The 15,451-nt window shown below is 34.3% G+C and overlaps 1 protein-coding gene across 3 annotated transcripts in view; it reads left to right on the top strand.

Annotated features, from left to right (window-relative positions):
* Positions 1-15,451, top strand: part of EXOC6 (exocyst complex component 6) — an 87,349-nt gene that overhangs the window by 38,095 nt on the left and 33,803 nt on the right. For all 3 annotated transcript variants that reach the window (XM_058810091.1, XM_058810090.1, XM_058810089.1), the window contains exons 13-18: positions 327-424; positions 1,523-1,628; positions 3,453-3,562; positions 4,597-4,708; positions 5,512-5,646; positions 8,598-8,777. In XM_058810091.1, the coding sequence (XP_058666074.1) occupies positions 327-424; positions 1,523-1,628; positions 3,453-3,562; positions 4,597-4,708; positions 5,512-5,646; positions 8,598-8,777 (741 nt within the window). The remainder of the gene's footprint in view (positions 1-326; positions 425-1,522; positions 1,629-3,452; positions 3,563-4,596; positions 4,709-5,511; positions 5,647-8,597; positions 8,778-15,451) is intronic.

Raw genomic sequence — 15,451 nt, 5'->3', positions numbered from 1 at the left:
AAAATGCTTTACTTCTCATCATAAAAAATAACAGCATTCCAGTAGTCATTAACTCTTTAGCTGAAAGACTAAGTGAGCATCATTAGAAAGTATTCTTGCAGTTTTTAACAAACAAGGAGAAATGGGGCAAATTTTCCAATGCATAGGATAAATACTTTGGTAAAATTTTAATAAATCAACATGTAGTAGTGTGCTAAAAGTACTGTAATTTGTGTTATAGAGATGATAAGATTGAATATAAGTCTTACCTCAGACTTGTGAGGTGTTGTGAGAGGAATTGAGTGTATTGGTTCTTGAACTATCTCCTCTTCATTTTCATCCTTTAGGGCTATGGTTTTCCTGTGAACCGACTATTTGATCTTTTATTTGAAATTAGAGACCAATACAATGAAACTCTTCTTAAAAAGTGGTCTGGATTGTTCAGGTTAGTAAATCAAAGTAGTTGTGCCTTTTGTATTGCATTTATTGTTTTTGTCAGAGCTCAAGTTTTTATGATGTAATTCAGAAAGAATTTGTGAACTCAGGTGTTATTGTGCATGAATCTCAGGTTGGTTAGGACTAAGATACTCATCACATGTGACTACTAATTAGAAGGAGAGACATCAAGTACTGCTTCTCTAGTTAATGGAAAGAGGGAAGGTCTCCAAAGGGACATTATCAGAGAGACAAGCAGGAGAGAGACATCTGTTTCTCTTCTTTAGGAATCTGATAATTCCAGGTTATTGCAGTAGGGCTTTAGTTTCCTGATTTAGGTTGTCTTAATATCTGCTGTTGGCTGATATGCACATCTGCCTGACAAGCTACTGACATTGCCACTATGTCTTCATGTTTTTTTAATGAAGGATGTTTTCCATCACTTCCTTGGGATCATTTGATTGAAAAAAACCTAAACTCAGGAATAGATCAGCCTGAGACTGGCCTCCAAAGTCTCCTTGCAGATAGGGTGTGATGTCTCAATGTGCAGAAATTGTTTGCTATAAAATATTTTATTACACAAAACCTTACTATTAAATTGACCACTTAATGTTCTCCAGTTCTCTGTGATTCTGTTACAGACATTTGACTAGTACAGAAGTGCAGAGGGTGCCCAAACAAGGTGACCATCTCCTGTTTGAAGCTGTCTCAGTCATCTCCATTGACCATATGTAGCTCTGGTGCCAGAGTGAGACACTCTGAATATCAGCTTTAGTGTAGGAAAAGTGCAGGTTTCCCTAATCAGTAGGTATATTATGGTTTATTCTGGAGTGGATTAGTTGCTGTAAGGTTCCTTTGCTGTATTAAGCACATATGAAAACACTTCTGGGTATTTTTTTCCTCTATGATTAGACATGCTGTAAAGAGTTAAGATATATGATGTATTTCCAAAGTAATCAAAAATACTTGGGATGTGTAAAGTTCTTAAAAATTTTTGAAGTTGCAGACCTAAGTGTGGTGAGAAAATTGATACTTATTTACACATTTTAACACCAGAAAATACTATAAGTTACATGTCCAAATTTTTTTCACTTCACTTACTCACCAGGGATATTTTTGAAGCAGACAACTACAGCCCTATCCCTGTAGCAAATGAAGAGGAATACAGAATTGTTATTAGCAAATTTCCTTTTCAAGATCCAGAACTTGATAAGGTAAGGGAAACTTTTATGTTATTAAAGTTTGTGGAAATCCAGTTGAAGACACTAGGGACAGTAATGATTTCTATAATTAAAAAACAATTAAAATTTGAAAAGCTAGGTCTATTAAGAGGCTTAATCACCTTCTCTGTGTGTAATTATCTTGTCATAAGTAAGTATAAAAATGAAAGGTTGAGTTCATTTGCTCAGATGTTTGAGTGAATAATGAAACCCATTGTTTTGTAAACAAATTAATAATAGAGTTTAATTGATGAAGTCCTTATGTAATTATAATGCAATCTGTTTGTAGCTAAATTTTGTTGCAACTCATGTTTAATTACTCAGTATAACTGTTGTATTGCAAAAATACATGTAAAATAGAGATTGGTTGGAGACAATGATTTCTGTATTTCACTTTAAATATTTATGTTTGAGCATGTGGGGCAAAATAAACATGAAGGGACTGTGAATAATTCTACTGTAATAGCACTGCAGTAGGATGTCCTTTTGTAGCCTCAGCCATTCTTTCACTACAGATTGTGTTCACAGAAAGACGATTAACCTGTTCTGCTATTCAAGTATGATTTTAGAAACACCAATGGAGAAGTAAGAGGCTCGTGATGGATCTATAGAGGAGCACTAGGTCTAAGAACCACATGACAGTGGGAGTAGCTGCTGTAGGGGGAAGCTGTTTTATACAAGATCCATTGCTACAAATACCTGCAAAAGTGAAAAGTTGTTTTAATTCTGTGGTTCAGCAGGGATTTGCCAGCAATTGTAACAGCTGCATGTCATTAATACAGTGCTGCAATGAAAATGAAAAATTAAAGGAGGTTTTTATGCTGATTTTTGAATGAGATTCCAGAGTGCTTTCTGGGTGCATTCCTCCATCAAATTAAATTACTTACCCATTATAGTACTAAAATAAATTAAATAGAATGGAAATCCCTTACAGTATTGGAAATATACTATACCCTGGATACTATTTAGCAGGGTATATTTTGCTAATAATCTGCAGAAATTTTTAATTTCTACTGAATAGTTTTATCTGCTGTACATATATGTATGATTACTACAAAGCTTTGGCTGCTATTGATGGATTCGTTTTTCCTAAAGATAAATTGAATTATTCATGGATGATACCAGGTGTTAATTATTTTTCTCATGCATTAGTCATAAACAGAAAAATAGTTTTTTTGTAAATGGCAAAAATTATGTGTTCAGTGCAGAAATACCTATTTAGTCTGTGTAGGTTTGAGTGAATTTATTCACTTTTGTTCTCCCAAATACAGTATCAGCTTTAAAATTCAAGTAAGAAGCATGATTTTATTATTATAAACATATTACTATTTCCTACATGTTAATCCAAACTGCCTTGGTTTTGTGAACTTTAAAAAATAGTCTAAGCATTCTCAAGCTACTTTGAGAATCCCAGAAGTGTTGAACTTCTCAAACTTTTTTTTTTGCACTGTTTTGTTTGTGAAAGAAAAGTTTGTATTTTTGAACCTCTTATCCTGTTTACATCTATATTATTCACTCAGATTAAAAGCAGTTTGAGACCTGCTTTTTAATGTATATTTGTAAATTGCTTTTTCCGGGGGCATCTTGAACTACATAAAATCTCCAAACTTTATTGTAATTTAAAGTGATTAAATTCTCTTCTGCTTATAAGCTATTTAAACAGATGTAGAAGTCAGCTCAACACGTGCAGCTTTGTATTTGATGGAGATCAGAAAAAGTTTAGTTAAATTAAAATGTTGATAATGTTAAATGGCTTTCTAGTTGTTTGGTATAGTACCAAGTTCTTGTTGGAATCAGTATGATCTCTTATTTCCTCAGCAATCCTTTCCAAAGAAGCTTCCAATGTCTCAGTCAGTGCCTCAGATTTATATGCAGGTGAAGGAATTTATTTATGCAAGCCTTAAGTTTTCAGAGTCACTTCACCGCAGGTAAGCTTGAACTGTCAGGAGTGTGGCTGCAAAGTACCTTGTACTTTTCAGGTGACCTAAAAATACATATACTAAAATGAAAATTTTTTTCATATTGTTGTGTACTTTCTCGCTGTGCTTGTTTAATAATTTACATATATAATTCTTCATATATATTTAGTCTATGATTCCCAATGCTGTAGCATGTATTTATCCATATGTGGGTATGTAGATACTATACAACATGTGCATTGGTGAGTGTAGCTTGATGGGGTAAACAGTTTAAAACACTGCTGAGGTTCCTTAAACAGAATTGACCAGTTAGAATAATCTAGAGAATTTATTTATTTAACAAAGCATGTAAAGATTGAAAAGAATACTTTGATACTGACCATTTCAGAAGTAATTGTTTAGTATCCCTGACTACTTCCTTGTGTTTCATTATTCAATCCTTTAAGTTTCCTTAGCAATGATTTCTCCTGCAAAAAAAATGTGCTGTCTCCATGTTCATTCCCTTTCCTATCCCCCCTTGTTCTGGGAAAACACAATTCACAATTCACCCATTTCCTTTCCTCTTCTGGCCTTCAAAAGCTTAGTTTTAATTGGATAAAATAGAATTCAGAGATCTGAAATCTGGAAGGGATTTGTGGCCTTGTCACCCATTTCTGCACTGTTAAAGATGTAAATTACTCTCTTTCACACATTCTTAATTGATACTGTTTATAATTTACACGTACTAATGAGCACATGTTGACCCCCTTAGTAACTCATTAAAACCCACAAATTACTCTTTACTAACATCTGTGTCAATAAACATGTCCAAAATCTAAAAATAACAGATTTTGCTTCAGTGTTGAATTGCAGTTACTGGATAATTTGGTAGGTGAAAGAGGTGTTCTATCTGCTAGACCACAGAAAACTTGGAGCAGTCAAAATTTAAATGCACATAGAGAATTCTTAGGATTGAAAGTACCCTTGACAGGGAAGAAATTTAAGTATTGCTGTCAAAGTATTGCTACATGCAGCATAATTATAAAAATAATATTTTTTTTCAGTTCAACAGAAATAGATGATATGCTCAGAAAATCTACAAATTTGCTGCTTACAAGAACTCTAAGTAGTTGTTTACAGAACCTAATTAAAAAACCTCATATAGGTTTAACAGAGGTAAGTTTTGAAACACATATTCAAAACTATGGGTTTTAAAACAATCCATGCTAAAACTAATTTGGTAAATGTAGATACACAGGCATTGACACTGCAGTATGAGAAAATCAAGTACTGTTTGTTTAACAATTAAAAATGAGAATAAGTATAAAAAGCATCAGTTTCTGTTACATACATAAGAACAATACAGTGTTGGGTCTAGTTGGGCCCAGGGATGCCTTTTGAGAGAGACATGACAATGAAAGAATTTTGTGTTTTTTATGATAAACTGAGAGTTGCAGGAAATAAGCCAAAGACATTTACACTTTTGTTTACATGCAGAGCATGATTTGTGTGTTCTGTCTATCAGTTAATACCATTAATGTTGAGCTTCTTTCTATAAAAAATAGAGTGGAATGGAATATAAGATATACTTGAATGTGTAATTCTGCAGACAGTGTTATGACTATTTAAGAGCAGTAAATTTAAAAAATCAAATGGTACAAATTAGTGATTTTATTTCAGCAATATATTTTCCTTTATTTTCCCTTTTTTAATTCTAAACTATCAATTGGATTTATTTCACTGGGTAGGTAGATTTCACTGAAACTGTTTTTGAAATGGCATAATTTGTATTTAAGCTACATTATTACTCCTTAGTGGTATTTAAAAGCAAACTTGAAAACTAACAGGAAATAGGTGGTAACCTGAAATACTGAAATGAATTTCTAGTAGCATTCTTCCTGAAAGAAGTAACCATTTACAAAATTAAATGACAATAGGTGATATAAAAAGATTTTTACAAGAATTTTTGTTTCTTGTAGCTTGTTCAAATAATCATAAACACAACACACTTGGAGCAAGCCTGTAAATACCTTGAGGATTTTATATCTAACATTACAAATATTTCACAATTGACTGTTCACACTGCAAGACTTTATGGACTTTCTACATTTAAGGTATGGTATATCTCATCCATTATATGACTATGTCTGAAAATTTATGTAAATGAAGCATTTTAAAACAAGAAGGGTAAGAGCAAAGCTGCTTGTCTTCTCATCTTTGAATCTAAAATAATTCTGAACTCTTAAGCATTCAGTTGAACACTGAGTAGTTAAACAGTGGATTTTTATGTTATTAGTATGAGCTAGAATATGTTAGTACATGAGAAACCTCAATATTATCTTTCAAGTGCATTTTTTATTAAGTTGTGAAGTGACAGTTAAAGCTTAACTTCACCAGAAGCTTTTACTAAATTAAGCTCCAGTTTGTGGAACTTCTCCTGTTTTCTGAATGGAATCAAGCAAAACAGCTACCTTGATCTAAAATGTTTGTGTCTATTTTTTATTCTACAGTAGAATTATTTTGTGATGTATTTTCAAAGGGTGTAAGTATTGGTATAAAAGAAGTATTAGCAACTAGTGCTTGAACTAAAATGATTCTAGGATATTTTTGTAATTTAAGCCACAAAACCAAAGTAAAAGTCATCAGGGATTCTACAGCAGCTGCAACTTGAACTTGAGGTATTTGGTATTTTTTCCATGCACACTGAAACAAAGGAGAGTGATTTCTTGTATTTATGGGATAAAGAGAATTAATCCTATTGAGAGAGTTCTGTTTTCTGCAATTCATTTTATCTCTTGATGCACTATGTGGTCTCTCCTACTGTAATATACCCTCTGGCATAAATGTTAAAAGGTGGGTGAGGTGGAATAATTGCAAGACACTTCATATTTCCAATTGATAGCTAACGATTCTCCCATTGGCTGTTGCTTGTTTTGCTAATGATTAGTGCATAAGGCAAAACAGAAGGGATGTGGCCTAGCAACCATACTTGGTTACTATTGCCTTCCCAGCAGTTTCCCTAATTTTGGTCTAGGGTGTCTAGTTTGCTTGTTGTGTCTTAGAATTTGTGTATCTATAGCTATTTTCCTCTAAGGGTAATTCATTATCTTTTTACCAATCAAACATGCATTCAAAACCACTTAATACAGCCATAGTCTTTGATTTCAGTAAGAGGTGAGATATTCTTTATCTTTGAATTTCATTTAAGAAGTGCATTTGCAAGTTGAGCTACATTCTTTGTAGGTTGCTTATGCTGTTTAGCAGTTAGGTTTAACACTCCTACAAACTAAGTTCTGTTGGAGGGATCCAATACTGTGTCCGTTCTTAGTGAGTTTGCACTTTGGAAAAATATGGGACAAATGCTGACAAACAGAAGGGCTTTTTTGTGTGTGTGGTTTCCCTCCTGTCTACTTGCCTGGAGATCTTGTTAGCACAATGTTCTCCAATTATAGTGGAAAATTCTTTTCTTTTAATCCCTCTTTCTTCCCTTTTCTATTGTAATGAAAAACTGCTCACAGTTCCCCAACTGGGCCCTCACAGAGTTTGGTATGTTCTGCTGTTATTAAATTCATCTCCTAGTGGCAAATTGTGTCACCTCCATTCTTTCAGAGTGGTCAAAAATCTCCTTTTGTTAGCAGCATTGGTCAGGTTCACATTCCATGAGATGAGCTTTTACATCTACACTGTATTTTTTTAATGGAAGACAAAAGCAGAAGGACTAGTCTTGCCATTGCCAGAAAATAATTTTAATTGTTAAAGGTGATACGACCACTCCATGACTTTGATTTAAAATAAAAAAAAAATTCCAAACCCAAACAAAAAAAATTAAGAAATTTTGCTCTAAGCCTAGGCAGATACATTTGCAAGTCCCATCATTATAAATTGTTGCAACTGAGGTTTTGTTGTTAATCAGAAACTTTAAATGTAGACTTGACTTTAATTGAAACTTTCTTAGTCATTACCGTCTACAAAATTGTGGGTATCCACATACTCCTTTGACATGATGACGGGTTGCCAGATTCTTGCATGTTGGATTTGGAGAGCTGTTCAGTGGAGCCTTTCTCAAGTTGATTTGACAGTAAAAATGCTATTTTTAGGGAATCATACTTTGATACTTATTTATGGCAGGGCTGCGTACTTTCTTGTTTACTCCTGAAGTGCGTCTCAGCCCAGGGCCTGATTGAAGACTAAATTTGTCCTCAATGTGAGGACACCTTTAAGCTCATAAATTTTTATTTTTCTTTTTGCATTTCTTATTTATGCTTTTCTCAAATGCCATGTTTTTTGGATTGCTTTCTTCTAGAGGAAAGTAGCAATGGGAGTTTCATCTGCTTTTTGGTTACTTCAGTGTATCCAGACTGTTTTTACCCTCTAAAAACCTTAAGCAGCCAATCCATTTGGTTTAAATCAGAAGTCTTACTTGAATTATTTCTCCATATCAGTTAAGAAAATTTTATGTTGAGACCAAATTAGAAAGATCTCAATATCTTTAAACTCCAGGCTGGCAAAAGTACAACTTTCCAGCAGCACACACACAAGCACGTGCTCATAGGTCCTGTTGGATCTCTGAGGAAGTCCCCTGTACAAAAGAGGCAGAGACAGCATTGTAAACTCAGCTCTCACTAAATGCAGAATTTGCTGTTCCAAAAAGTAGAATCCAGGGTGTGGCAAAGTAGGAGCGAGTAGGGGAGTGCTCTGCATCACGGTATGTGATGATCAGGATATCTAAAGGAGGATGAAAAATAATGAGTATTCTCCAGGTGTGCAGCTTTAAGACAATAATTGCATAAAAAACGTGATTGCTTGAGCTCAGTCCATAAAAGACAAAATGATTAGATTCTTTTATTATTTTCTTCATAAAAGAAAAATCAACTTTGTGTCAGGATTGATAAATTGTAAGGCAGAATTAAAGGTGTTTTTTGAAGTACATTAAAGTACCAAATCCAATAAAATATTTTTTAATCTAAGAAAAACACAAGACTTCAGTTTCATTGATGGATATAATTTTATCTGCATTCAATAATATTTTAGAATTCTGACAAGCATTGCACACTTTTTTTTTCAGGATGCAAGGCATGCTGCAGAAGGAGAAATATATACAAAACTTAACCAAAAAATAGATGAATTTATTCAGATTGCTGATTATGATTGGACAATGTCTGAGTCAGATGGAAGAGCCAGTGGATACTTAATGGACCTAATTAACTTCTTAAGAAGCACGTTTCAAGTTTTTACTCATTTACCTGTAAGTGTTCAAAATTAAGTTTAATTTCAAACTATTTGATCATAATTTTGTTTTGAAACAGTAAGGATTGAACAAAAGGTTCTGGTTTTTTATTTGTGCACATGCTGACATGTATTTTTAAGCTTTTCTCAGCAGAGAAATATTGTCAAATGTATATCAGTATGTTGGAGCTCACCCATCAGAATACTTAAAAAATACTTTCGAGTACTTTAGTCTAAATATTGTTACCAGCAACTAATTTACATAGTGTAAGAATTCATGCAGTTTTCTAGAGCCTTTTTGGTGTACCATGTTCGTTTTGTGTGCACATGCATTGGTTCAAAAAATGCAGAATTGGTGTAAATCCTACATTTGTGCATAAGATTGTGTTGTGTTCTCCAAGGTTTTTAGCTAAATATTTTTGATCATAAAAAGTTACTTGATTCTGATTAGCCGACCTTCATTGAATGAATTCTTGCTCATATTCAAATATCCTGTGTTATTTTTTGTCAGGAAAAAGGGTTCTGTTAACCTGTCTTATGTATGAATTGTTACATTGTGTTGTCTGATTTCCCCTTGCTTTTAGATAAAAAAGACTATTTGTAATTTGGCTTACCATCGTAATGGTTTATAGGTTTATAGTTCTGGAGTAACTTCAGTAAGTAATTCAAGCTGCATCTGCTTTTATCAGCTTGTCTTTGGTTGTTACAGTCACACTGATGTCTGAGTGCTTTGCCCACCTGCAATGCTTAGAAAGAATAAGTCCTCAATGCATAGAATGTTTTGAGGCTTCAGACTGAAAGAAACAATTTCTTTATGTGCACAGCAAGATGTTGAAGTTGCTGGCATAGCAGGCTGATCTTGTCTTCCAGATATCACACAGAGGCTGTGATTCTTCTGTCTCCCGTTCTTTTAACTGACTCAAAGACAAAGGCCACTCCAACTGTATCATGTGATACTGATGTGAATGTGTCATGTGAGGCATGTGCTTCTGTGCCAAATCAGTGGAGCGTTTTTTGATAAAGAATAGCAAGTTTGTTAGATAGCGTAATTCATTGTAACTTAGTATACAAAGCAGTGTGAACAAATGGCACTGCTCCTCAGTGGCCATATGCATATGGCAGTTAAGGGATGTGAAATTTGTAGAGCAAGATGTATAGAAGTCTGTCATGAATGTATGCTGCTAAATGGCTTTTCAGAAATGAGCCACAGACAAAATTAGGTAATGTGTTAAGGGAATGCAAAGAAGCAGCTGTGGCATTCAGACTTAAGAAGTGTGGAAGGTATAGAATTATGTGCCTGGGGGTACAAGTCAGCCTTTGGAGAAAGCTAGTTTCTGTAGAGAGGTTATTCTGTAATTTCAGACTCTGGTCAGGTAATAGGCAGGATGAAGAACTGTATGGACAAGTAGTCTGATGTGGCAAGAAGTATCTTGTAATGTTTTACTTATCCTGCATCTCATTCCCTGTCTTATCTTGACCAATTGTAGAAATATACAGTCCTGTGAATGTTGTGTGTGACCTGTGGAGTTTATATGAAAATGTGTGCACACTATGGTGATTCTAGTTAGATTTGTACTAGTAAGTTATTTCTGTTAAAAAAAAAAAAAAAGTAAAAGTATTTTCCAAGATTAGCCCAGAACCAGGTTCTATAACTCGTTAAAATAGTAAGTGCTTTTGGAATGATAAACTGAGCTAGATTTTTCACATGTTGTAATTAAGGTTTGGAATACTTTTAGAATTAATTTTCATTAATGAATTATTCCAATCATGTCACAGTGTCATTTCTATAGTAATTTTTGTATGGCAGAAACATTCCACTGCTCAAAATAGTTTATCAGAACTTTTTGTGTAATTAGCAGTCAAAGACCAAATCCCTAGCACACTGGCCATAATTCTAATAAGGAAAAGAGTGGAACAACTAGAGAGGTCTCTTCTCTTCTGCCTTTACACACCCAATTGTGTTAGAGGGCATTGGGCTAGGACTAAGGACCCTAGTTGGCCACAGTAGTTCTTTGTTGTCACACTCCAGGGTCAGTGACTCTCTCTTTGGTATTGTTTCAAATGCTAGTCTGCCTGTAGAAGCGTTATAATATGTTCTTTAACATTTTTTTTGTTGCAGTTAGTGGGTTCCTCTCATTAGAATCTTGTTTTATTTTTGTTGTATGTATAAGCTGTGTAAATGCACAGGGATGTGTCTCCCTTTGTGCTTTTATGTGGGGCTGTACTGAAGTGTTGCTGTACCAATGTAGACATAACTTTTCAAAAATGAATCTTACATTGTATATCTGGATTTTGCAATTTTTATTCTTTTCATTGGAATATTAGAACTCTAAATCAGGTAGATCATGAACTGTACTGAATCTGCACACAAAGTGATAGAAGTTAGTTGGGGTCTGATATCTCTGTTGAATCCCTGGAAATGTCTTGTGTCTCCAAAGCTTTTTTCCCCTCTCAAGTTTTGCGTGTTAGTTTTCTCCTCTGTGCTTGTTTACTGTACTTAAGAAACCATTTTGGAAAAGAAAACAGCTTTCTTCAACCCTACAGTTATAAAGCCATAACTTTAATGTTAAAATTTATTGATGGGTCATGTTATATTTAGATTCTTACTATCCTGAGCCATTTTAAATATTGCTTGAACAAAGTATGTTAATAACACAGAGATAGCCTCTTTAAGCCATAATGGTAAACATAGCATTTATTTTTCAACCTAAGACTTTTGAAGTATATTCTTTCTTGTAATGAAAAGCTCTTGAAAGGCATTTCAACAGACACTTTGAAGTTTGATATTTTGGCATACAGTTCCTTATTACAGAAAAACATGTTATCACCAAATTAGTATTATTTAAGTTATAATCTCTTTGTTACATTTCAACAAAATACTATATAAATTCAGAGGTTTAGAAAACACTATTATGTAGCTATAATTGTTCTTTTTGTACGCTTTTTCTTATCTTTTATTGCTACCAATTTTTTTATTCTTTTTTTTTTTTGAAGTTGACAGTACATCTTAATTTTTTTGTTTTGACTGCCTTACTGGTTTCCTTCTCAGCATAACAACAATGACCATGCAGCTATGTCGGTAAGTAGATGCAAGGTGAAGAAAAAGCATGTGAACAGAAAAACTATGAACTGCCTGCAGGCTTATTGCTTCAATTTTTAATCATTTAATAAAAAGACCCTTTCTGTTTTGCTGATAACTTGCTGTGTACCTTGTGTGGATGCATGCAGGGATCAGGTTAATGACTAACATTGGGCTTTCATACACTGGGACAGACAGCAGGAGTCCTAAAAACCTTGCAGAAGGTTGATGGGGTGTGCCTTGCATCCCAAATGAGGTAATTTAGAGGCTGAGACCTTGTGAAAGAGAGGTCAGGTATCAAAATACAGCTATGAGACATGCATACAGAATTAGGATAGACTGATATAACTGAATAAAGTAATCAGTGAAAGTTTTATCGTTCCTCTGCTACGTTTGTCTGGGGTCAGGGGAATGTGTGTACTGGTGTTCTTTATTTGCTTTTCCAATTTTTTTATAGAAGCTGATGAATTTAAGAATTCTCCTATCCCCTGGTTATTTTTGCATTGTAATTTTTTTTCATACGGCATAAACATTGTCATGATAATGAAAGTGATGAGGTTAATTTACTAAATAATTTAAACCTGGAGAATGAATCTAGCAGTGGGCTCCCAAGTTGTTCAGAGCCTAGAGCACAAGTTATTAGTGGAACTGTAGGGAGATGGAGTACATAGTCTGTTAAAGAGAAGGCTGAGGAGAAATCCAGTGGCAGCCTACAACTTCTTGAAGAACAAATACAGAACTGGTGGAGCCAAACTTCTTGGTTGGACTGACAAATTCAGATGTAGCTGTGGTCACAGGTTGAAGCTTGGGAGGTGGAGCTTTGATATTAGAGGGAAGGTGTTCTTAAAGAGAGTAGTGCAGTGTTGAAGGAGATTGCACAAAGAGGCTGCTGAATTCCCATCCTCTGCTACTTTGAAGGGTCTAAGAAAAAAGATCTATGGACCTGAAGTAGTGTTGGCAGCAGTGCTCCAAGTAGAAGGTTGGACTAGATGACAATGTTGGTTCATTCCAATCAACACTTCCATCATCTGAATACTCAGTGTGCTGGTGAACTGTCAAGCTAATAGGTGTCATGAGCTCTGTGTTTTGTGTAGAAATGTTTCCTGTTAGTATTGTGTAGGTCTCAGGCTGATGGTTATTTCATGATTGAGGGCTAGCGGAATTCAGCAATATAGAACACAGAAGCTGTGTGGCTTTGGGGAGGTTATAATTGGAAAGTCATGCAGTTTTTAATTATTCTGTTTTCTGAATTCAGAAGAATTTAGTCTTTTGGGATTATGTTTATGTCCCATTTTAAGTTAATCTTGCAGTTGATAGTGCCATTAGATGCTTTGAATCAAAAAGCAAATTAAAGCTTCATTATACAGCCATTAATCTCATGAAATAAAATGGATGATCGAATTTGTTATTAAGAAACTACCTTTTTTAGTTTTGTTTTGAAGAGTTAGGGGAAAATGTTTCTTTGTATTTCCAGATCAGTTAACTCGAAATTATGTGGACCTATATGTAAGTGGTTTAATCTGAGTTTAGAATTAGCTGAAATTTTATTCTAGATATGTGCCTTGTCAATATAAAGTTGGAAAAGAGTGGCCATTGAAAAAAGACTGTTGCAAATTACTTTCAGTTAGGTATTTTTAATTGTTTTGGTAGCATTTGGGGCAGAGACTGGAAGTAAAATTGATTCTTAAAAGTTCCGTTCATGTTTTTATCATACTTGTATTCTATCAGTAGTTCAAAAGTTTGAGGTTTTGACCTTGAGTGATAAAATTTGTATGTTTAATTTATTTGCATTTTCAGAAAGAATAACATTATGTTATTTCATATTGCTATAATAATTCTCCACCTTAGCATCTTAGAGTTAACGGGTAAGATTTTATTTTCTTTTTATGCTGAGGATGGCAGTTTGTGTTATTTTATTGTTTCTGTGATTGGCAGCAAAAGCCTAATTTCACAGCTTGCAGTGAGGGTGAAGGGGTGGTGGTTTTCTGCAGCTATATTCAAAAACTGTCAATCAACATCCTCCACAGGCTACTTAGAGAATGGGTTTTCTTACTGACTTCTCCAACTGCTGCTTCATGCTGTCTTTGATTGGCACAGCCTGGCAGGGAGGATGGATGAATCTGTCACTGGCTGGTTAATTGTGTTGCTGGTCTCAGCCTGACATCAGGTCTTTGACTCCTAAGTGGCTCAATACAAAACAAATTAGCAGATTGTAGTCATATTTCTCATTCTATATGCTTTGACTTTGTTGAATGTAGTCCATAAATCATATTGACTGACACCATAGTGAATGATGAAAGCTGCTTTTGAGACAGCTAGCATGGGCTTTAGAAAGCAGCACCGCGAAGGTGCCGGGGAAGGATGCATATGGCTGACCCTTTGGGAATTTCCTAGGAGCCAAATGTCTCTTTACTACAATTGTTCTTAGGAGAAAAGCTTTTGGGTCCTATAAAAAAGGATTTAATATGTCAGCAGATTCTCTTTACAAGCTCCTTTGAAATATAAGAAGTTTGTCTAAGGGTTTTCTCTTTTTACAAACTTGTATTTCAGCAAAATGTGGAGGCTGGGTGAAAAAACAGTTGCCTTTAACACTGTTAGCAGGTGTTTTTGAGTATAGAATAGGGTCCTTGTTTCCTAAACTTTACACTGATTGAGTGGAAGAATAGGTTTTGTAGATAGGAGCAATTAGCATAGGCACAGCAGAGACAATAGTAGTGTCTCCAAATGGGTGGCAACTGGGGCAAATTTGAGAAGCCTGCTGAATCTCTGCATGCTGTTGAATATAGGTATTTAATTGCTAGATAACCATGGCCACCCCCACCCCCTTAAATAATAATAGTAATTTTAAAAGGCAAAAAACCCAAACATCAAGACTGTTTTAAAATTAGCTGATATTTGTTCAATCCTGAAAAATAAATGTTATTGCTATGTTCACAAATCATTATATTTCCTCTTCAAAATGCTTTATGAAAATTTGGCAAGGATTTGATGATGTGGTAGATGTTGGAAATTTGGAGATGAATTTTTAACTAGATTCTATTTTTCAAACGCGAATGTTAATTTTATTCTTTTCTGGGTATCATACATCCAATGTAATTTGAACTGGGAAGTGCTGAATTTTGAAGAGGATAACATAGTATAGTTCACATTTCTCTTAGTTAAAATTCAGCATTTTGATAAATATGCATAGCTTTATTTTTTCTCTAAATTTGAGACAATTAAGTGTTTTTTAGTAAGTATCTACTGTGTATAGTAAACTTGTAGTATTTGTTGATGTGTCATTTGAACAATAAGCCTGTAGTTCAAGTTACATAGTTGGAAATAGTTTATATGTTAGGATGTTTCCATTTTATGAAACTTCAAAACCAACATTACATGTACATGTATTGATACTTATTTAAAGTCTTAGTGGCTTTAGCTGTGTCATTTCTGTATTGTAACCATTATCTTGTGCTCCAGTACTATTGATATTTGCCAGAATGTAACAATTAACTACACATGCTTGTTAGAAATATAAAATTCTGTCATTTATTTAAGATAACAGATGAGTACACATTGTTTCCATATGAAATAAACTGAATGTTAAAATTTTTCATGACAACCTATTAATCTGG

This window comes from Ammospiza caudacuta, chromosome 9 (assembly GCF_027887145.1).
Source record: "Ammospiza caudacuta isolate bAmmCau1 chromosome 9, bAmmCau1.pri, whole genome shotgun sequence".
NCBI lineage: Eukaryota > Metazoa > Chordata > Aves > Passeriformes > Passerellidae > Ammospiza > Ammospiza caudacuta.
Note: the sequence above shows the minus strand (reverse complement) of the source record. Positions and strands in the feature narration are given on the sequence as shown.